Source organism: Pseudorca crassidens, chromosome 3, assembly GCF_039906515.1.
Source record: "Pseudorca crassidens isolate mPseCra1 chromosome 3, mPseCra1.hap1, whole genome shotgun sequence".
NCBI classification, from domain to species: Eukaryota; Metazoa; Chordata; class Mammalia; order Artiodactyla; family Delphinidae; genus Pseudorca; species Pseudorca crassidens.
In genome coordinates this window covers 102,078,988-102,104,331 of record NC_090298.1, presented here as the reverse complement: position 1 = coordinate 102,104,331, position 25,344 = coordinate 102,078,988, and the positions used below count along the sequence as shown (strand labels likewise).

At 33.7% G+C, this 25,344-nt stretch overlaps 1 protein-coding gene across 8 annotated transcripts in view; it reads right to left on the bottom strand.

Moving 5' to 3' along the window:
* CSNK1G3 (casein kinase 1 gamma 3) overlaps positions 1-25,344 on the bottom strand; it is a 128,599-nt gene that overhangs the window by 23,811 nt on the left and 79,444 nt on the right. For 6 of the 8 annotated variants that reach the window (XM_067731579.1, XM_067731582.1, XM_067731581.1 and 3 more), the window contains exons 6-10: positions 25,041-25,275; positions 9,155-9,240; positions 8,953-9,037; positions 6,595-6,743; positions 3,356-3,451 (exon numbers count right to left, since the gene is read on the bottom strand). In XM_067731579.1, coding sequence (XP_067587680.1) covers positions 3,356-3,451; positions 6,595-6,743; positions 8,953-9,037; positions 9,155-9,240; positions 25,041-25,275 — 651 coding nt within the window. The remainder of the gene's footprint in view (positions 1-3,355; positions 3,452-6,594; positions 6,744-8,952; positions 9,038-9,154; positions 9,241-25,040; positions 25,276-25,344) is intronic. The other 2 variants (XM_067731580.1, XM_067731585.1) reach the window with 1 other exon arrangement.

The following is a 25,344-nucleotide window of genomic DNA, read 5'->3' as shown; positions in this document are numbered from 1 at the left end:
TCAAGAAAGTACTCCAAATAAACCATGAAATGTTTTAAAAAGCCATCCACTATATTTTCTTACAGTAGACGTCCCCATTAGTTTTCTGATGAGGAACTACTTCTAGCAAGGTGAATAAAAAGATAGTACTCAAACAGCCATACTTAAGGTCCCAGAAAACTTTTCTCTTCTTGCTTAGTACCCTGTTTCTGATTATGAGGATAATACAAGAAAACAGAAAAATTCTTTGAAAAGCGAGAAGTGCTATATAGAATACCAAGAGGATATGGTAAATAATTTTTTTAAGTGACAATCTTACTTATATGAATCTCTTTGCCTCCTTGATCTTTTTATCTGGTTCAAATTAAGAAACCCATTTCCATGAAATAGGCTGATAATTCTTGAAGCTTTTAGATGATCTGGCAAACTTGTATGGCAATAACCACAAACTAATAATAATCTAGTAACAGAATTAGGAGTAACTGCTTAATAGGGGTCAATTTCTATGTTTCAGGAAAATGTGGACAGCACTAATAAGAAGAGGGGGAAGGTACACAATATTTAAGTTTCTATTACATGTTTGGTTCTGCATTAGCTGCTTTATATGTGTTATCTCATTTTTGAGATAGACAGTATCACCCTCATTTTACTGATGAAGACACTGAAACAGTAAATACTTCTCTAAGGTCATAGAGGTAGCAAAGAGTACACAAAGGATTTAAACTGAGAGCCTACTGCTCTTCCAATATTACTGCCTAGCTCCTTATCACAATTACATTATGTTCTAAAGACTTCAGGGCTCTTTTCTTTCTTTTTCAACCAAAGTAAGGAAAATCTTGCCGCAAAGTGCCAAGTACACTGGGCTATACGGAGCCTAAGCATATCAGAAACCAGAGTAACCCTTTAGGGGAAGAGATGTTGAAATCAAGTGGACACAAAGAATATATGTTCTGGCACTAAACTTCCTAAATTAAACTGTACAACGAAAAACTGCATTCTTTGGCATGAAATATGTCATCAAAGCAATTATGACAGTTCTATAATATCTTTTCATTAAATCCTCCAAATTTATCACCAGAATTTAGCATATTTGTAGGGTTAAAGTGAAATAAATTAGACAAGACCAAATCTTAACAAGATGAAAGAATGAAAATCATACTAAAAGAGAGACAAAGATCTAAATGTTGCGTAGGACAGCAGGCAACATTTGGGAACCATGGACCTTTTAAGAAGACAGTAAGAGCTATGCAACCTCGCCTCAGGATAAACATTTGCATGCACCCAACATTTTCTGTAAAATTTCCAGATTCCCTGAACTTCAACCATTGACTCTAAGTTACAACTGTTTATCTGGGGACATTACAAAGGTTTCAGACATTTAAAGAATTAATCTTTCTTCTTTTGGGATTCTGAACTATGGGTTTATCACACAACTTAAGCTGTTTACTGCATCACAGATAGTTAAGAAATTTTTTCTAGATATACAATGTTTCTATCATGGTAAGAATCTGCATGTCCTGGTTTCAAATTCAATATGTAAGCTATCCTAAAGGATTTCCTGAGAAAAAAACTGACTCCCTACATTTAGTGCAACAAGTACTACATCAACAAAATATGGTTCCCACCCTCAGTGAGCTGGCAATCGAGCTAGCAAGATATATATGAAACATGTAGAAAGTTAACCTTTAAAACATTTAAATTTATTTCAACAAAAATTTAACTCAACAATAAAAGAAGAGTTTCACTTATTACAATACCTAACAGCTCAAGTGGAGATCTTCACAGAACATGAATTACTGATCTTCTTCCACGTACATTTGAGAAATTAACTGATTTATAAAACACAAACTCCAAGTTTTGATTTCTCCCATTTCTTTCTATATACAGCATCTTATCAGAGTACTCAAGCTATCAACAAGTTGTAATTTATATTGGAAGTAATTTATATATAATACCCTTTACTGTCCCAATTTTTCTAAGGTGAATTATAAAACTAATCTTTTTAAATTCTCTATACTTTAAAGCATAATGTTGTTAAATATTTCTTAAATGCAGCATTTTATTTGGCTATTATTTTTAATAAGTTGTGTTTTTTCTTTGATTTCATTTCTTATTTAACCCTCACCTGAACCCTGATGGGATACAAAAAGGATAACACACTATCCTCCTCCAAAAAGGGTTATAACCCAAAATTCTAAAGCCCTGTTTAACTCAGGGTGACAGCAAAAATTTTTACGTCAAAAGGATTCAATAAAGCTTCCTTATACAAAAATAAGAAGAGTGAAAACGTTGTTCAAAAATTTCAACAGCTTCCAATATACCTCACCCAGGAAATACAAACTCTTCAATGAATCTTCTATGCCTTGTCTTGAGCCTACTCTCTGCTCCAAGCCAACTGCTTATTTCTCCTCAAACATATTCTACATTTTTAAACTTCTGCTTTATATTTTTTACTGTTCACTCTCCCCAAAATGCTCTTATTCCTTCACCTGCCTTTAAAAATTCCATTCATTCTTCAGGCTCATCTCAAAAGCTATCTTTGCCATAAAATCTTTATAGATCCTACCTATTCCAATGATCCTCCTTGGCACTTTATTAATGTATTTCCTATGGTAGAGTTTATTCTGCATTGTAATGTAGTTATTTGTGAATTTATTGTAATAATGATAACAGTAATACCAGCCACGAGAGTTGAGACTTAATGAAAGCTTACTATATGCTAGGAATTAAATGAATTATTTTTATTTTATAGATGAGAACTGAGGCTTTGAGTGAATAAGTAATCTGCCCAGGGTCGAGCCATATCCAGGTATGACTGATTCCAGAGGCTGAGAGAGGTCTTAGCCACTGATTACAAAATCATTTCTTACAGGTTATATGTTTTCCTTACTTCTGAATTTCTGCATTGTGGAGAATAGTAGTTTTCAAATAACAGGAACCCAGTAGATAATTTAGTTCACTAAACTAGACTATAGTTAGAAAGACCAACTGCTATTACAATTCATTCCAACAGGGTATCCAGATACTTCCATTCTAACAGAATATCAAACATTGCTCAAAGTTTATTATACTAACTTATACCACTAATTAGGATTTATGATTAAACATTTTTAATGTGAACATTAGGGCAAAGAGTCTAGCTATTGAAAATATATGCATTTTCTATCCTTAATATGTGTGTATATAGTCTGCTTTATAAAAGAAAAAAACATGTATTTCAATCCTTCAATACGTATATACAAGTATGTATACACGCAAATGCATACACATATAAAGCTGTCATCTGCACATGATAAAACACCAAATATATTTATAAACTGTGAGAAGGTAATACAGAAGCAAATTAAGACATTTCATATCTAAAAGGGCAGCAAACCTGATTTTTGGATTGTTGTATCTTATCTCTGTGTTGATGTGCTTCTCTGTTTGATGACAGAGCAGGATCTTGCTGAACTGCACCCACTGGAGTAGGCTACAATACAATAACAATTAGAATCAATGCATTCAATTTCAGAACTCTTATTTAAAATTATTTAGCTACTTAACATAATCAGGGGGGAAAAAAAGACACTGTTAAATAAAGTAAGGCCTTAAGAAAAGATATCTTTCCTAAAATATGTTGTTAAATACAACAAAGAGATTATAGCTACTTTTTAAAGTATTTTCAAAATATTTAAATACTTTATCAACTATTTATTTTTATATCAACAAAAGACCTTCTAATACTGTCATTACTTTTAGGTTACTTTTTCATATCAAAAAATGAAAGTGTATTTGTTTATGTTTCTCATTTCCAAAGCCAATATATAAACGGAAAAAATTATTTTAAGAAAATTAAGGGAATAATTTTTTAAATAAGCTAATAAAATTGCTTACTGTCAATATTTTAGCTCAGAAGAGGCTTATATAAAATTTAAATTTTCAAATATAATTCAAAACTTCATATAAATACTTTAATCAAAGTATATTCAGATTTGCATTTTAGATACCATATATATTCAAATCACTTTGGAGTTAAGAAAAATACAGATTAAACGCGTAAGTAAGTCAGTTGTTCAAAAATACTTGAATCTGAGAGTTCAGCAGTGCCAAATCTGGAAAAAAATTTGCTAACAGTGAGCCATAATTATAGAAAATTTTGTAAGGCATTCTTACTTATTTAAAAATAAAAGACTAGTGAGAATACATATTTGATTTTCTGGAAGTCACCACTTCAAAGAAAGAATTTAATGATAACTTCATTTAAGTAATGACACCCATCCCACAGTTATGATCAAGACAATTTTTTTTTTAATTATGAAAACTTGGTACAGTTTTAAAAACCTAAACATGCTCCAATATATAAGTATCAGTCTATTCCAAGATAACCTAAAACTGCTAGAATAATTAACACATATTTTAAAATTACAAATGCTTTGAAAGATGACTAAAGGAAAAAAACTAGCTGATCTTTTAAAAGTTATCACTAGAATATTGTATTTTTAAAAAGTATATTTGACATTAAGAACTAAATCAGAAGTAAAACATTCAAAATAACTCATCACTCTAAAAAGTGACTCCAAATGTAAGGTTTTTACAAAATTCAAAGAATAATTTTTATATTATGCTACCTGAAACATCCATAAAAAAGAAATAAAATGAACCCTTTAAAAAACTATTTATTCTCAATCCTAAAATGTATATGGGAACCACAAAAGACCCTGAAATGCCAAGGCAATCTTGAGAAAAAAAGAACAAAGCTGGAAGTATCACACTCCCTGATTTCAGACTATACTACAAAGCTACAGTAATCAAATCAGCATGGTACTGGCACAACAACAGACACATACGTCAATGGAGTAGAACAGACAGCCCAGAAATAAACCCACACACTTGTAGTCAATTAATCTATGAAAGAGGAGGCAAGAATATACAATGAAGAAAAGACAGTCTCTTTATAAGTGGTGATGGGAAAACTGGACAGCTACATGTAAATGAATGAGATTAGAACATTTCCCAACACCATATACAAAAATAAACTCAAAATGGATTAAAGACCTTTATCTATGAAACCATAAAACTCCTAGAAGAGAACATAAGCAGAACACTCTTTGTCATAAATTGTAGCAATATTTTTTAGATCTGTCTCTTAAGGCAGAGAAACAAAAGCAAAAATAAACAAATGGGACCTAATTAAACTTAAAAGCTTTTGCACAGCAAAGAAAACCATCAACAAAATGAAAAGACAACCTACTGAATGGGAAAAAATATTTGCAAATGATATAACCTACAAGAGGTTAATATCCAAAATTTATAAACAGCTCATACAATACCAAAAAAAAAACAAAGGACCCTTTAAAAAATGGGCAGACAACCTGGATAAATATTTTTCCAAAGAAAACATACAGATGGCTAACATGTACATTAAAAAATGCTCAACACTGCGAATCATCAGAGAAATGCAAATCAAAACCATAATGAGATATCACCTCACACTTGCCAGAATGGCCATTATAAAAAAGACAAGACATAGTAAGTGTTGGTGAGGATATGGAAAAAATGGAACCCTTGTGCATTACTGGTGGGAATTTAAATTGGTGCAGCCACTATGGTAAACAGTATGGAGATTCCTCAGAAAACTAAAAGCAGAACTACCATATGATCCAGCAATTCCACTGCTGGGTATATATCCAAAGAAAACGAAAACACTAATGCACCCCAATGTTCATAACCATTATTCACAATAGCCAAAATATTGAAGATATGGAAGCAAACTAAGTGCCCAACGGACAAATGGATAAAGAAGAGATGGAGATGATACACATATAGATATGGATATACACACACACACACACACACACACACACACACATATGAATATTACTCAGCCATAAAAAAAAAAGAATGAAATTCTGCTATCTGCAACAATGTGGATGGACCTAGAGTACTATGCTTAGTGAAATAACTCAGACAGAGAAAGACAAACACTCTGTTATCACTGATATGTAGAATCTAAAAAATAAAACAACCAAATGTATATAACAAAATAGGAACAGACTTACACATATAGAGAACAAACTAGTGGTTACCGGTGAGGACAAAGAAGGGGGGAGGAGCAAAACAGGAGTATGGGATTAAGAGACAAACTACTATGTATGAAATAAATCAACAATAAGGATATACTGTACAGTGCAGAAAAATATAGCTATTATTTTGTAATAACTTTATTTTTTATTTTATTTTTTTTTTTGCTGTTCACGGGCCTCTCACTGTTGTGGCCTCTCCTGTTGCGGAGCGCAGGCTCAGTGGCCGTGGCTCACGGGCCCAGCCGCTCCGCGGCATGTGGGATCTTCCCAGACCAGGGCACGAACCCGTGTCCCCTGCATTAGCAGGCGGACTCTCAACCACTGTGCCACCAGGGAAGCCCTGTAATAACTTTAAATGGAGTATAATCTATAAAAATATTGAATCACTGTTGTACACCTAAAACTAATATAATATTGTAAATCAATTACACTTCAAAATAAAAAATTATTTGTTCTCAACTCTTTTTAAATAAAGGATCTGTACTATGAAAAAGAAGGTTAAGTACTACAAATAATCTTTTATTTTTATTATATAGCCTAGAATACTCACCAACTGCTTACCAATCCAGTCATATTCATAATCAAACATATACCCTTTTCGATCAAACAAGTCAGTAAAAAGTTTTCTTAGGTAGTCATAGTCTGGTTTTTCAAAAAAATCTAGCCTTCTTACATAACGAAGATATGTTGCCATTTCTTCTAGAACGGAAATAAAAATTGTCTCTCATTAAACTTTTCTAATACTCATTAATAATAAAATTATAAATATCTAAAAGCACAGGGTATTATAAAAACATAAAAAAGTAACAAAATTCTACTAAAATTTAAAATATTATGAACTTAATAACAATGAAATTAAAAGGGGGAAAGAAGGTAAGAAAGGAAATAGGGACAAAAGATAAATCAGAGATTTAACAAACATTATTTTTGTTTCAATTCATTAGGAAAGGCTAAAATTTTTATTTTACATTATTTTTAATAGAAACCTTGGACAGTATCCAAGGTTGAAATAGAAACTTAATAATGCATAATTATTTAATCACAAAACACCATACTAAGCTCATATTTTTATAAATTATTTTAAATACTGATAGGAATTGATTTATACATGAAAGCATTTGCTACCTTGCTGGATTTCCTTTAGAATCAGTGACGCTAAATGACCAATAGAAGATTCAAATTCTTAACCTTGGTTAAATGGTATTCTAATCAACTGACCTAGCAACATAAAGCTAAAACAGTTTAATTCTTCTCTTAATTTCTGGTCATAAATGTAATAATTATTTCATAATACATAAACCTTTGCATGCTATTATAATTCCCAAATATATCAGAGATATGTATTTTTTTAAAGGTTGTATTTTCCAGAAGTAAAAGAAAGAAAAAGCCATAAAAATCAATAAGCAAAATGGTCAGCAATTAGTAGAACAGTGTTTAACCATCAGAGCACATAAAAGCACTATTATAAGAGATGGTAGGTTACACCTAGCTGCTTTTTTGATCCAATTTGTTCATGGCAGCTGATAAGAAAAGGATCACCCATAGCCTAACAGGCATGAAAGTAGCATCCAGTGACCCAGTCACATGGTGACTCTCCCACTATTCCACTTTCTAGCTAATCACCTGGCTAATTTACTTTGACACCCCCATTTTTCCTGCAGAAATTTGTATAAGCTTCTTAATAAGGTATAGCCAATCTGCCTACACCTAAACTGTTAGTACTATCAATCTATTTTTTCTTTTAATCTTCCAGTTCTATATGTTATAGCAAGAAAGCAAAATACACAATTAAAGTTTACTGTCAATGAATAATAAAAGCAAACGTGAAAAAGGGCTACCTGAGATTATGCTGCTGATACTATTACAATAATAATGCCAGCACTGTACAGGAGAACCTGTAAATACTGAAGTGAGATATAAGTTCCATCTTCTATCTTCAAGTTTGGTTCTCATTTAATGTTATTGCATAAATCACAACAGGTATTTTAACACATTAGGGACACATTATTCTTATCCCTTAATTGATTTAGGAATCTTAAGTAAATTTTTGTTGATTTCACGTGAGTTGCCAAAAATCTACATGAGAGCAAATCTATCTTCATAAAGCTCCCCAATACAAAATTAGCCTAAAAGTAGTAATAAGGTTAGTAAGATTTTACTGTACTTGGAAAACTAGACTAAATCATACATCACATACCTCCTTTGAGCTTGACATTGAGACTCAAATGACTAACATTGGATACCAAAACTTTAGTTAGTATTTCTAAGCAAATATTTCAACTTATTAAAAGTATGCTACTGAAGAAAATATTACTTTAGCTGGTACTGGTCAACAGTATTAAAAGATGAATTTTCTTCCATTAATACTGTTTTACAAAAGTGAATATACACATTGCCCTGTGGTCTGTGTATCAAATGCTGACATCTTCTTTTATCCTTTTTTTAATTAATTTATTTATTTTTGGCTGCGTTGGGTCTTTGTTGCTTCACGCAGGCCCTCTCTAGCTGTGGCGAGCAGGGGCCACTCGTTGTGGTGCACGGGCTTCTCATTGCAGCGGCCTCTCTCGCTGTGAAGCATGGGCTCTAGGCGCATGGGCTTCAGCAGTTGTGGCACATAGGCTCAGCAGTTGTGGCTCACAGGCTCCAGAGCTCAGGCTCAGTAGTTGTGGTGCATGGGCCTAGCTGCTCCACGGCATGTGGGATCTTCCTGGACCAGGGATCAAACCCATGTCCCCTGCATTGGCAGGCGGACTCCCAACCACTGTGCCACCAGGGAAGTCCTGCTGACATCTTTTGAATCATATTTTTTAAGCATGAAAAAAGTACTTATCAACTTAAGCAATGAAAATGAACAGTTCTAGTTTTCTGTGTATAATAAGCACATGTATCAAGCAGCATTATTCATTACCTGGAAAATTTTCACATAACACTTCTATTGGTGTGGCTCGTTTTGTATCTCCAATTTTCTGATACCTCTCTTTTAATGTGTCCGCCTAAAACAGAAAGAAAAAGAATCTTGAGACATAATTTTAAAATTAAATACGTGGAAGACAGTATCTTAATATATTAACAATTTATGAAATTCAATAAGGAAACACAAAAACAATTACCTTTAAACCTTGCCAAGGAAGACTGCCTCTCAGAAAATACATGAACATATGACCTAAAGCTTCTAAGTCATCTCTTCTACTTTGTTCTGAAATATAAGAGAAACATAAATTTCATTTTCCTTTCCCAGTTTAGGATGCAAGAATGGAGAAATGATTCTTTCCTTATATGTAAATTAATTCCCCAAAGCTCAGCATATAAATATAAAATACAGATCTGGTGCTTACGAGAGAGAAAAATCATGTTTAAACAATCATGTTTTACATTAAAATTATCATGCATCTTTAAAACATGCCACTATGATTTTTTTAGATATTACTGGAGATTTATTTCTTTCCTTAAATATCTATTCATAGAACTATAAGGCAAGGAGGAAAGGGTTCCATGATCAGAAAGAGAGTCACTGTGTACTACAGCTCCATCTTAAAAGATTCAGAATGTAACATATTAAAAGTTTTGAAAATACCTAGAGCTAAAAATGTTTAACTTTAGCTCTCCATTTCCTAAACTTGTATGAGCACAATAATTCCACCCCACATACTCTCTATTAATATTAAATACAATTAGTATATTGTGTAACATATTTTTAAAAGCACTGTGTTTGACACACTCCAACAGTAATAACTCCTCTGACAGCACCAAAAATATGCTGCCAGAACAAATTGCCACTTTCAAGTTGCTACTGTTGTTCTAGTAACAGAATGTTGTATAGCATATAACTGAATGATAATCACAGACCAAGACTCAGGGAGGTACTTACAAATATTTGCTGAGTGAATCTTTTTTCAATTTTTTGTCACTTAAGTTAAATATTTAAGTCTTCTTTGTATTTTAAAATAATACAAGAATGCTGACTAACACTGAGAGGAGAAAATAATACTTTAATATGGGGATGTTCATGTGCAAGTTGTTTCATGCAAATGAATACTCATACTACCCAAGCAGTACTAAATACTTTAGAAAAAGCACACTTTTCAAAGGGTGGAACCAAACTAGGGTAAAAGGGTCAAAAAAGGTTTTAATTTTTACTATGTAATCTTACAATATTCTATAATTGTCTTCTGTAACACCTGCTACAGTTTTAATATATATGTTTGTGTTTTTATTTAATCAACATCTATCCTCCCATCTGACAACATCACAGGAGAGCTTTGGCTCAACAGCCTCAGGGCCTAGTGTAACGGCTGCCACAGAGCAGGCACTCAACGCATACTACTTAAATATATAAATGACTACTTAAAAACATATAAAACTAGATTAGAATATATCTCTTTTCTATAAGCATAGGGAAATATCTAGAAAATATGCATCAAATCATTAGTAATTAGGGGTATGAGACTGGAGGACTAAACAGGACATTTCAATAGCTCATTTCATATACTCAAAAATGTGATATAATGGGAATTTTTCTTATTTTTCATATTTTAACAATGTAAGCATATGCTATTAAAAATAGCAAACTTCCAAAATAAGTAATATAAAGTTCTTCTAAAAGCCATTAATGAAAGCAGGATGTGAATTCATGAAAAAAATCAGTAATGCCTTTTATAGCTAAAATTTTACTTTACTAGATCCTAGGAGTCTTAAGAATGAAAAGTCATGGAAAAAAAAAAATTATTTTTGAAGTCCCACTGAGAATCAGAATCACCTCTGAAACTCTTAAGAACCTCAAATGAGCAGGCCTAATGCTGAACATTGATTCTTTGGGTATGACATAGGGTAGAAGAATGTACACTTTAAAAAGCTTAGCAGATGATTCTGAAGTACAACCAGATTTGATAATCACTAAACAAGAAACTTCTTTTACTTTAGTATAATTTTACATATAATAAAATACACTTATTAAAGGGTACAGTTTGATAAATTTTGACAATACACAGAACTAAGTACTGCCACAATCAAGAATTATTTCCAACACTCCAAAAGATTCCCTTTTACCCCTTGCCTGTTATTCTCCCCCTCCCCTGGTCTCAACCACTCACCTGTTTTCTGTCACTCTATAGTAAATTTGATTTTTTACAGAGTTTCACATGAATAGGATCATACAGTACGGACCCTAGTGTCTGGATTCTTTTGCTTCATTCCTGTTGTTGTATGCATTAGTACCTCATTACTTTTAACTGCCACAATTATTTATCCGTTCGCTTATTGATGGACCTTTGAGTAACTTCCAGTTTTGAGTTAATGTGAATAAGGCTGTCAGGAACTTCTTGTACAAGTCTTTGTGTGGACATATGTTTTCATTTCTCTGGGTAAATATCCAGGTGTGGGATTACTGCGTCATATGAAAAGTGTAGGTTTAACTTTATAAGAAACTTCTAGGGACTTCCCTAGTGGGACAGTGGTTAGGAATCTGCCTGCCAATGCAGGGGACACAGGTTTGAGCCCTGGTCTGGAAAGATCCCACATGCTGTGGAGCAGCAGCTAAGCCCCTGCACCACAACTACTGAGCCTGCACTCTAGAGCCCACGAGCCACAACTACTGAGCCCACATGCCACAACTACTGAAGCCCATGCACCTAGAGTCCGTGCTCCGCGACAAGAGAAGCCAAGCAATAAGAAGCCCACGCACCAAAATGAAGAGGAGCTCCCGCTCACCACAACTAGAGAAAACCCATGCACAGCAACAAAGACCCAATGCAGCCAAAAATAAATAAATAAATTTATTTTTTTAAAAAAAGAAAGAAAAGAAACTTCTATATTGTTTTCCAAAGGGGTTGTGCCATTTTATATTTCCACCAGCAATACATGAGACTTCCAGTTGCTCTAGAGCCTGTCAAACACTTAGTATTGTCACTCTTTCAAATTTAGCCATGCTAATGGCCATGAAGTGTTGGCTCACCGTCATTTAATTTGTATTTCACTGGTGACCTTTTTTGAATGTTGTTTCATGTGTGTTACCGGTCATTCATATATCTTTTTGTCACATTTCCAAACATTTTACTCATTTTTTAAAAATTGTACTATTTGTCTTATAATAAATCTGTAAGAGCTGTTTGTATATTTTGGATATAAGTCATTTTCAGATATAAGTTTTGTAAATACTTTCTCTCACACTGTAGCTTGCTTTTTTCATTTTCTTAACAGTATCTTTCAAAGAACAGAAGGTCACAAATATTTTCTCCTATTTTTCCTTCAAGAAATCCTATAGCTTTGGTTCTAACACTTACATCTATGAATCATTTGAAGTATTTTTTGTTTGTTTGCTTTTGTTGTGGGGTAAGGGTTTAGATTCCTTTTTTTCCATATTGATGCCTAGTTTTCTCACACAGTTTCTTGACAAGGCTATCTTGAATAACTTCTGCACCATCCTCAAAAATCAATTGAGCTTCTATGTATGGGTCTATTTCAAGACTGTATTATGATTCACTTATCTATGTTGATGCTAAGACCATCCAAAATAAGTAGAAGGAGAAAATAATGACAAATCAGAAAACCAACAATGAGAAAATGGATAACCAGTAGAAAAAATTTTGAAATCAAATGCTGGTTATTTGAAAAGTTCAATAAAATTAATCCCCTCATTAGGATACAGGAAAGAAAACACAAATTACTAATATCGGGGCAACAAGGGGACATCAGCACAGAGCCTACAGACATTAAAAGGATGATAAAGGAATATTACAAACTAACATTATGCCAATACATTCAACAACTTAGATGAAATGGACAAATATCTTGAAAGCTACAAATTACCAAAATTGCCTCAAGAAGAAAATGTGAATAGCTCTATACCAATTAAACAAAATTTAATTTCTAATTTCTGATCTTCCCAAAATATAACCCTAAGCCCAGATGCCATCACTGGTGAATTCTATTAAACATTTAAGGAACAATACTATTTCTATACAAACTCTTTCAGGAAATAGAAGAGAAGGAAACCCTTCCCAAGTTAATTCATTACACCGTTACCAAAGCCAGACAAAGGCATTATAAGCAAAGAAAACTACAGGAAATATCTCTCACCACACAGATGCAAAATCCTTAAAAAGATAGTACACCAGACTAAGTGGGGTTCACCCTATGACTTTAAGGTTGGTTTAACTTTCAAAAAGCAATCGATGTAATTCTCCATAATTAAAGAAGAAAAGATATAAATCATAAGATCATCTCAAAAAATATAGAAGTACTTGAGAAAATCTAACATGCATTTATCATAAAAACTCTCATCAAATGAGGAAAAGAAGGAAACTTCTTCATTCTGACAAAGGCCTTCTATGAAAAACCTACAACCGATATAATTCTTACGTGAGGAAAGGCACCCCCTAAGATCAGGAACAAAGCAAGGGTGTTCACTCTCACATTTTCTATTCAATGTTGTACTGGAAGTTCTTGTCAGTACAAAAAAAGCAAGAAAAAAATAATTAAAAGATATTCAGATTGTAAATGAAGAAATGAACCTATCCTTCTTTGCAGACAACATGACTTTTTATGTAAAAAAATCCTAAAAAAAAAAAATCTATTAGAACTAGTAAATGAGTTTTCGCAAGAATATAGGATACAAGGTCAACATATAAAAATTAATTGTAGGGGCTTCCCTGGTGGCGCAGTGGTTAAGAATCTGCCTGCCAACGCAGGGGACGCGGGTTCGTGCCCCGGTCCGGGAAGATCCCACATGCCGCGAGAGTGTCTTGGCCTGTGAGCCATGGCCGCTGGGCCTGTGCGTCCGGAGCCTGTGCTTCGCAACGGGAGAGGCCACAACAGTGAGAGGCCTGCGTACCGCCAAAAAAAAAAAAAATTTAACTGTATTTCTACACTAGCAATGAACAATTGGAAAATGAATTTGAACAGCAATAAAATTTACAACAGCATCAAAAAACATGAAACATGTGGGGACAGATTAATCAATACACAAGCAAGACCTGTATATTATAGCATATGGTTTTAAAGCTAAATGCTAAGTGATATATAAATATAGTGAGCCCACCATATCTATGGGTTCTGCATCTGTGGATTCAACCAACCACAGACTGAAAATATCCATGAAAAAATAATTCCAGAAAGTTCCAAAAAGCAAAACTTGAAATTGCCATGGGCTGGCAGCTATTTACAAAGCGTTTACATTGTATTAGTTATTATAAATAAGCGAGAGATGATTTAAAGTATATGGGAGAATGTGTGTAGGTTATATGCAAATACTATGCAATTTTATATTAAGGGTTTGAGCACCCCCGGATTTTGGTATCCTCAGGGGGTCCTGGAACCAATTCATGGATACCAAGGGACAAGTGTACTGAGCCCTACAGTAAGATTCTTTATTAAGGAAAAGAATTCACCATAAAGGCAATTCTTTGAATTCAATCCAAGGGGGGACTTTAGTTACCACAGTGACAATAAGCCATGATCGTAAGGTGATCTTGCCTACATGGTTGTCTCAGAGAACAGTAGTAGTCTCATAATCTACACAGTATGTAAAATTTCAAGCCACAACTATGAGCTAGTAAAATAAATGTACTACTGAAACTCAGTCTGCTAATGCTCCTTCCCCTCGTAATTCCTTTCTTTGTGTTCTATCATCAACTGACAAATTTGGAAGTAAAATTTGCCAAGAAATAGAAGTCATGAGGAAGGCTTTCTCTTTGAAACACTGTAACTAAAGAATACATCCTTCTGGTTTTTAACAATTGTGTTAGATGAAAAACATTCTCCCAAAGGTAATATGGCTCTTATTAAACCATGTTCACATTTTTAAAGCACTTAACTACAAAGGCCTGTTTGAAAATGGATGTTTTTCTCAAAGGCAAAAATCCTTATTATAGGAACCCTTGCTTTAAGCAACTGAAACATTAAAAAGTGACAATTTTCTTTACAACAGGTACCATTAAAGATTATTTTAAATAGGTTCTCCAGTAAATTTTAAAGTTATGTAAAGAGTCAATTAAAATTTTGCTCCTCAGGAATATATGTATCACATAAAATATACAACCAACATATTAATATCCTAGTATGTGTCAGTGCTTCATACAGATGATCTTTTAAAACTGTATCTATTCCCTGACTTCAGACTATACTACAAAGCTACAGTAATCAAGACAGTATGATACTGGCACAAAAACAGAAATATAGATCAATGGAACAGGACAGAAAGCCCAGAGATAAACCCACGCACATATGGTCACCTTACTTTTGATAAAGGAGCCAAGAATATACAATGAAGAAAACACAGCCTCTTCAATAAGTGGTGCTGGGAAAACTGGACATCTACATGTAAAAGAATGAAATTAGAACACTCCCTAACACCGTACACAAAAATAAACTCAAAATGGATTAAAGACCTAAATGTAAGGCCAGACACTATCAAACTCTTAGAGGAAAATATAGGCAGAACACTTATCACAGCAAGATCCTTTTTGACCCACCTCCTAGAGAAATGGAAATAAAAACAAAAATAAACAAATGGGACCTAATGAAACTTAAAAGCTTTTCACAGCAAAGGAAACCATAAAGAAGATGAAAAGACAACCCTCAGAACGGGAGAAAATATTTGCAAATGAAGCAACTGACAAAGGATTCATCTCCAAAATTTACAAGCAGCTCATGCAGCTCAATATCAAAAAAACAAACAACCCAATCCAAAAATGGGCAGAAGACATAAATAGACATTTCTCCGAAGAAGATATACAGATTGCCAACAAACACATGAAAGGATGCTCAACATCATTAATCATTAGAGAAATGCAAATCAAAACTGCAGTGAGATATCACCTCACACCAGTCAGAATGGCCATCATCAAAAAATCTACAAACAATAAATGCTGGAGAGGGTGTGGACAAAAGGGAACGCTCTTGCACTGTTGGTGGGAATGTAAATTGATACAGCCACTACAAAGAACAGTATGGAGGTTCCTTAAAAATAGAACTACCATATGACCCAGCAATCCCACTACTGGGCATACACCCTGAGAAAACCATAATTCAAAAACAGTCATGTACCACAATGTTCATTGCAGCTCTATTTACAGTAGCCAGGACATGGAAGCAACCTAAGTGTCCATCGACAGATGAATGGATGAAGAAGATGTGGCACATGTATACAATGGACTATTACTCAGCCATAAAAGGAAATGAAATTGAGTTATTTGTAGTGAGGTGGATGGACCTAGACTCTGTCATACAGAGTGAAGTAAGTTGAAAGAGAAAAACAAATTCCATATGCTTACACATATATATGGAATCTAAAAAAAAAAGGAAAAAAAATGGTCATGAAGAACCCAGGGGCAGGATGGGAATAAAGACACAGACCTACTAGAGAATGGACTTGAGGACACAGGGAGGGGGAAGGGCAAGCTGGGACAAAGTGAGAGAGTGGCATGGACATGTATACACTATCAAATGTAAAACTGATAGCTAATGGGAAGCAGCCGCATAGCACAGGGAGATCAGGTCGGTGCTCTGTGATCACCTTGAGGGGTGGGATAGGGACGGTGGGAGTGAGATGCAAGAGGGAGGGCATATGAGGATATATGTATATGTACAGCTGATTCATTTTGTTATAAAGCAGAAACTAACACACCATTGTAAAAAAAAAATAATAATAATAACAACATTTTTTTTAAAAAGATGGCGCTCCAGTCATCTGAAGGCTTGACTGGGGCTGAGGATCAAAAAAAAAAAAAAAACCACTGTAGCTATACTCAAAGTGTCAGTAATAACCCAATAAAGAAACTAAGGCTCAGAATGGTTGTGACTAGCTCAAAATTATACAGGATTTCAGACCACATATCTGGACTTCTTTTCATTTCATAAAACAAGGAAGAACCAATCAATCAAATGTTTATTACAAACCTCTGCAATCCTTTTCTATTTAAAAATTCTACTCTTGCATCTCAACATTATTTTTCTCTTTTTAAAACTGATTTTATTCCTCATTTACCTAGCACTGTTCCCATTTCAACTGAATTTCTAATCAATTTTCAACAACAGAAAAATATTCTGTTTTAAATGAGCTGAAATTTACCTCTGCCCCCCAAAAAATCAAAAGCCTCACTTAAAAGTAGGAAACTTTCTAATATACATGTGCATACTAGCAAAAATAAATTTACTACTGCATTTCCCTGCAAAAAAAAAAACAATGAGGCCAAGAAACATGTCAGTTAACTAAATAAAAACAGGCATGACAAGAGAGTTGAACAACAAAAATTCTCACTGAAGAAGGTTTAAATCATTATTTATATGTAACCAAAACAATAAAAACAAAAATTACTATAAGCAAATAGAAGTTTCACTTTATATTTCCTTCTAAAACATTAAAAGGTACATTTCCTTGGCACCTCACAAAAGAAAAAAAACACAACTTCTCCACAAGATTCACTGAGCTCATTTACATTTTTCATAATGACATAATTTGAGTTTTTTAGAAGTGAGAACACAAACCCAAAAGAAAAAAAGCACTATCATGCAAGACAATTCGCAGCAACAACCCAATAATCCAGATACCTAATCTAGCAATATCAAGAACTCAGAAAGAAAAAATACATTTCTGAGCAATGGAACTCAGAACATGCATTCATCTGATTCCTCAAGAAGTCCTCTTGAAATCTAGTTCTCTTAATTTAGATATAATTCCGGTAAGTTTGGCTATCAGGTCAGAAGAAGCAAATCAAAAGATGAGAAAGTGCTGCCAGCAGTAATAACAAAAAGTAAGCAAAAATACAGTTGAATGGAAAAAAATCTGTTAAAAAATACACTACTTCAAGACTTACTGTAAAGCTACAGCACTCAACATAGTATGGTATTGGCTAAGGAACAGACAAATAGATCAATGGACAGAATAGAGAGCCCAGAAATAGACCCACATAAATATATATAGTCAGCTGATCTCTGACAAAGAAGCAAAGGCAATACAAGGGAGCAAAGATAAGTCTTTTTAACAAATGGTGCTAAAACAACTGAACATCCACATGTAAAAAAATGAATCTAGACACAGAACTTACACCATTCACCGTTCAAAAATAACCAAAATGGATAAGACACCTGAACGTAAAACACAAAATTACAAAGTTCCTAGAAGATAACATAGGAGAAAATCTAGATGACCCTGGGTTTGGCAATGATGTTTTAGATATAATACCATAAGCACAATACATGAAAGAAATAATTGATGAGTTGGACTTCATTAAAACTTCCACTCTGCAAAAGACACCATCGAGAGAATAAAAAGATAAGCCACAGGCTGGAAGAATATATTTGCAAAACACATCTCATAAGAAACTGTTATCCAAAATAGACAAAGAACTCTTAAAATTCAACAATAAGAAAACAAACAAATTGATTAAAATGGGCCAAAGACCTTAATAGGCACCTCACCAAAGAAGATACGCAGATGACAAATAAGCATATGAAAAGATGCTCCATATCATATGTCATCAGGAAATTCAAATTAAAACGAGGTAACACTACACACCTATTAGAATGGTATAAATCCAGAACACTAACAATACCAAATGTTGGTGAGAATGTTGAGCAACAAGAATTCTCATTCATCGGTAGTGGGAATGCAAAATGGTATAGCATTTTGGAAGACAATTTGGGGGCTTCTTACAAAACTAAACACACTCATACCACATGATCCAGCAACAGAGCTCCTTGGTATTTACACAAAGGAGTTGAAAACTTACGTTTATACAAAACCTACACAAGGTTGTTTATAGCAGCTTTAGTCATAATTGCCAAAACTTGGAAGCAATGAAGAGGTCCTTCAGTAGGTGAATGGATAAATAATCTGTGTTATCTCCAGACAATGGAATATTACTCAGCACTAAAAGAAATGAGCTATCAAGCAATTAAAAATCATGGAGGAAACTTAACTGCATATTACTAAGTGAAAGAAGCCAATCTGAAAAGGCTACATACTGTATGATTCCAACTATATGGCATCTGGAAAAGGCAGAACTATGGAGACAGGAAAAAGACTAGTGGTTGTCAGGGGCTGGAGAGAGGGAGGGATTAGGTGAAGCATAGAGGATGCTTAGAAAGTGAAACTACTCTGTAGGACACTATAATGGTAAATACATGTCATTATAAATTTGTCCAAACCCAGATAATATACAACACCAAGAGTGAACGTTAAAGTAAACTGTGGACTCTAGGCAATAATGATGTGTCAGTGTAGGTTCATCAATGATAACAAATGTACCACTCCGGCGTGAATAATATGATAGTGAGCACGTGCGGGGACAGGGGTAAAAGAGAAACCTCTGTACCTTCTGCCTAATTTTGCTGTGAATTTAAAACAGCTCTAAAAATAATGTTATTTTTAAAAATACACTACTATTCAAATGAATTTTCTCTAAACTTTTTAAAAATATACATACTAACATTCTCCAAATGATCTTGAAGGTGTCACTATATAATAGTAATCGTACAAAAATTATGATACTGAAATATCAAGAAAACATCAATTAGGTTTATCATACTTTGTTTCAAAGAGCAAGGAATTGTATAATACATTTTTAAACTGTTAAAATGTAATCATAAAACGTAAATACATGTTTTTAAACTGTTAAAAAGCTGTTTGGGAGACTTAAAGAGTAGGCCTCAGGATTGTAGCAATTAGCTGGAAATTATATGAAACACACCACAGAATGATAACACAGAAAGAAGGCATTTTTGTAACACCATAATTCTGTGATTACTTCTCTCCCACTCTGAAAGCTTACCATTTAGGGGCTTGAAATATCATTTTTCTATGGAACACAGATTTTTCTTAACACTTACAAAGCAACTGGCAACTTATTCCTCAAATCCTGGTCTTTTTATTCATGAATACTCAATAATATTTAAAAATAAAAGACCATTTTATTTCAAGACACTTACTAAAGAGAAATACATTTCTCTTATTTACTTAATTTCAAATCACTTCAATTAAGACATAAAGGGAAAAAAAGTAATCCAAAGGAAGATTATAAAATGAGGTTCAAAGAACTTGACAAAAAAAAAAGCCTTTAAAAAGATATTAAAAAGATACTTGATGAGACACAATTAAAAATAACAATTCAACCTGACAGTACTAAAGAATGCTTCCATTAAAGCAGACCAAGGAAATCCACATCTGTCACATGCAGCTTTATTGAGATTTCATCTTGATCAGTGACTTCAGGAGGTATATGAAAGGTGTACAAATGAATCACTACATCTGCCTTCTGAACAGAAATCACCTAATTAAGATCAATAGACACACACCACAGGAATAAAGATGATAAATTCTACAATGTGATTTTACACTATTCCTCCATAATATTATGTTAAGGGACAACGTTTTCTTTTCGAATCTGATACAGTGTCCATCTCCACAAAGGAAAAATACATATAAACCTGCACAAATGTTCCTCTGACCAAATTCTCTATTTTGAAAAGTTCATGTGAGTAGCAAGTCCTTGAATGCACAAGAGTGAATGAATGAATAAGAAGGCTTTAAAAGTAACAACCAAAGTTCAGATGAAAGGAAGAAATTATATATACACAAATTAAAATCAGCACTAAAAGGTCACACTTTCACTGTTCTTTTTTCTTAATCTCTTCCTGATTCCTCACAAAGCCAAGTGCTCTAAACTCAAAACACCACTAAATATTCCATGTTCACAGCCATCTCAAACTTACAGAATACTTTAACTCTTTGGCACTCAAACTCACTCTACAATTTTAAAAAAAAGGAAATCACGTAATCTGTCAAATAAATGTTCTATTTTTACCCATCTACTCCCAAGTTCTACATCAAAACTGAGAAGCAGGGCTTTTACAAATGAGAGAAAGTAAGGATTAAAGCTTTTGTTCTTTGCAGTACTTGCCAAATAAATAATTTTTTGTTTTCTTCCTGAAAGAAGAGTAAAAAGAGATTATTACAATAGTTAAATGCCATTTCCCAAGCTCTGAAGGCTTTTCCTAACAAGGACAAACATATCAGATTTATTTTGCCCTTTCTACAAATAGAATGCTGTTACATTTACCATTGTTCGGATAAAGAACACCAGGCCAGAAGGAAGTCGTGACTTCATGGCTCACAATAAAATGGTGGTGAACCTTTGTTAGTTGTTATAAAACAGTCTTAACAACTACCATGAAATGAAAATTTCTCACAGACACTGTTCATATAAACACAGATGTGCCTGGTTTTAACAGAAGAGACAATCCTGAAAGTTGTTTATCTACCCAATCATATTTTAAATCTAACAGGAAAGTTTGCTATTGAAACACACTTGCCCAAATGCCACCTGAAATGTAAATACTACTGACTTTTCTTAAAGAAAGGCAAACCTACATTTTCAGGTATTTCAAACACCTGAAAAAATACCATGAGCCTACTATCAGGTAAGCTGTCAGGGGAAGATGCCAAGTGCTATTTAGTTCTGACTGAGATGCAGAAGCAGGGAAACACAGTGGGCAGCAGATAGGTCTGGGGAGAATCGTTAGAGAAGAAGCTAAGACTAGGAGTTAGAGGTTGGATTAGATGACTTCTAAGGTTCTGGACAAATTGTGATTGTATTGTAAGGTACATCTGAGCAGTGACAGTGGATAAGTACCGATCAGTTTACATTCCTGTCTATTCTCCCTTATAAGAAAGATGTTAGATATAGAATCTAAAAGCATAAAATTAAGTTATTAGACTTCCTGTGATATAAAAACCGACCATGGCTTAAGACTTAGGAATAATCTATTGTAAACACAACCTAGAACTGATTTTTTTAGAAACACACAAAAGTAATTTGATGGGAAAGAATATGATATCATAAAAAGAATATCTCAATCCCTATCTCACATCATACAAAAAAATGAATTCTAGATGGCAGAAGAAAACACAAAATGTTCTCATTACAAGGGGTAAAGATTTCTTAGGATTTAAAAAGTAGTAATCATAAAAGAAAAATTTGATAAATTAGACTTCATAAATATTTACAACTTTTGCTCATCAATTGTCAACACTAGGAAAATGACTAGACAAGCCACAGACTAGAAGACGATGTCCACAGAGCATGTATTTGCCAAAGGACTTATATCCAGAATATATAAAGAATTCCTCCAAATCCACAATAAAACGATGTACACAACACAAAAGAAGACATACAAGTGGTCAATAAGCACATGAAAAGTGCTCACAATCGTTAGTCACAGTAAAATACAATACCACTACATAAATTCACCAGAATGGCTAGAATGAAAAAGACCGACAACACCAAATGTTGTCAAGAATGTGAAACAAACAGAACTCTCATTCACTGCTGGTAGAAACAGAAAATGGTATGAATGTTTTGGGGAACTGATTGACAGGTTCCTATAAAGTTAGTACCTACAATATGACCCAACAATTCCAATCTTAGGTATTTACCCAAAAGAACTGAAAACATATGTGTGCTGGAAGATTTGCAAGGATGCCATAGCAGTTTTATTCATAATAGCAAAATACTGTTAATAATCAAAATGCTCATCAACGTTAGGATGGATAAACAATTTGTGGTACATTCATATTTATGCAATGGAATACTACTCCGTTGCACAGGAACAAACCCTAATCAACTTAGATGAATCTCATACATATTAGACTGAACAAAATAAGTCATATGATTTCATTTATAAGAATTAGAGTCAGCAAAACTAAACCTATGGTGATAGAAATCAGATCAACAGTTGCTTTTGTAGACACTGAGGAACAGCAAGAGGGAAGTCTAAGGAGTGAATAGTGTTCTAAATCTTGGTAGACTTGTGGGTTATACAGCTGTATACATTTATTAATACTAATAAGTTATACACTCAAACGTTGTGCACTTTACTCAATGTATATTTTACTTGAGTCAATTTATTTATTTATTTATTTATTTATTTATTTATATTTTTGGCTGTGTTGGGTCTTCGTTGCCGTACGCAGGCTTTCTCTAGTTGTGGCAAGCGAGGGCTATTCTTCATTGTGGTGCACGGGCTTAGTTGCTCCGCGGCATGTGGGATCTTCCCAGACCAGGGCTTGAACCTGTGTCCCCTGCATTGGCAGGCGGATTCCTAACCACTGCACCACCAGGGAAGTCCTACTTGAGTCAATTTTAAAAAGGACTCTTCAATAAAATAAGAATTACAAATATCGCAATTCTAGTAAGCTTGCATTAACACAGTGTTATCAGTTACCAATTCTGAAACTACATTCTGAGTGTCCTAGGCTTCTAAAAATGAGTAAATATACTAGAGTAGTGGTAGCCAGATTTCTCAATGTTGGCAAAGGAAGATATAAACATAGAAAAGGGAAGGGAATTACAAATATGAAAAGGAGGGGATCCTACTTTGTGCTGTTAGACTGAAATTAGAAGTATCAGTATAAACTCATAGTTTTTAATAGATATATATTAACATATGTGTATAAGTGCATACACATGTGTAGGCGTATCTGTACGTGTACATAAATGTGTGTTGTATATACACACAAATGAGTATATATGTGTATATTCACACACACAGACATGTACACATTTCCTAGTTCTGCTACAGAAAGACCTTAGAAACAATAACATACTAGGACCAATAAATACACCTAGTGTTACAAAATCTTGGTTTCTACATACAATTATCCAATAAAGGAACCAGGGCTTCTTAGAAAAATGTTGTATCTGGGCTAGAGCCAAGAAACTATAAGATAAGCCTGGAACAACTTGTTGCACAAGACAAGAAAGAAGTTTTCCAAGAATCATGAGAACATGCCAAAGGAACAGCTAAACAGCTTGAGAGAGCAACCAGTAGCCAAATCTGGGACAATCTGAGCATCAAAATAATGATATAAATAATGATAGTAATGGACTATAATACATCCAGTTAAGAATCCATGAGTCCATGAGTCCATACTGATCTAAGTCAATAAATAAGGGAAGAAGGGAAAGCTTTTGCCTACACTAGAATGAAACTAGTAAATTCATAAGGAACGATGGAGTTAGAAAATCATCAATTGATATTAAATCTAGTGGGTAAAAATTTGATGAGAAACAACATATTTACATAATCTCAAAAACTGACTTAGAAAATATTTTCTAACTACAAAGGGAAAATAAGAAATTTTAAGTGGAGAAACTTAGCAGTCACTACCCTAAGCAAGTGATCAAAGCTACTTGGAACCAAGTGACATGTGCCTTCTGACATGATGCACTGAGAACACATCACTTCTATGATACTTGTGCTAAAACTGGATACCCAAATATAGTCATGAAGAAATATCAGACAGCTTCAAACACAGGACATGCTACAAAACAACCCGTACTCTACAAAAATATTAATTTCATGAACCATAAAGAAAGGCAAGGAACTGTACCAGATGAAAGGAAACAAAAGAGATAGGACGATTAGGTGAAATATGTGATCCTGGATTGGATCCTGGACCAGGAAAAAAAAAGCTATAAGAAACCCTGTGCAGTTGATATTTTACCCTTTTTATAAATAAGGAACCCTCTTAAAAAGGTTAAATAATAGCTAGTACAAAGTAAACAGTACCTGTAAGATATGTATTCTCAGTATTCAATGTATTAGGCAGGTGGCTACCTCCCTGGACAGCTGTATCAAAGAGTTATAGTCTCAATCAAAAACCTTTACACACATTAAATGCAGTTAAAATTAAGTATTCTCTCATATTCTTTAATAGAAATAATTAAATGGATCACCCTAAGTGTATCAAAGTTGAACATTTCAAGTAAAATAAAAAAGATATAGTGAATATAAGGATATCTGTCATTCATGTATTTTAAAGCAACTTACTTTAAAAGACTTACTAAATGTAAATGAAAGTAAACTCTAGTTAGATGTGATAAATAAAAATTACAATAGAAGCGACTGTAACCTGCAAAAACTAAACCATAATAACAAATAAAAACCCACACTATTAGCGTACTGAGTTCAAACTTCCATACTTACGAAAGGTACACGTACCTTTTCCTAAATGTGTGTTTATGCTCATATATCTAGCTGTTCCTGTAAGGCTCTTATGTTCTCTGTATGGTATGTGTTTCTTTGTCTCTGGATCAATATATTCCTTTGCCAAACCAAAATCTATAATATGAATAACTTGCTGGGTTTTGTTTCCTGGTCGTCCTATTAAGAAGTTCTCAGGCTTCACATCTCTGTATATCAAGTTCTTTGAATGGACATACTCCATGCGAGAAATCTTGATTCAAAAAAAAAAAAAAAAGATACATTTTATTTTAGGCTTTGACTAGCATAAAATAGTATGATA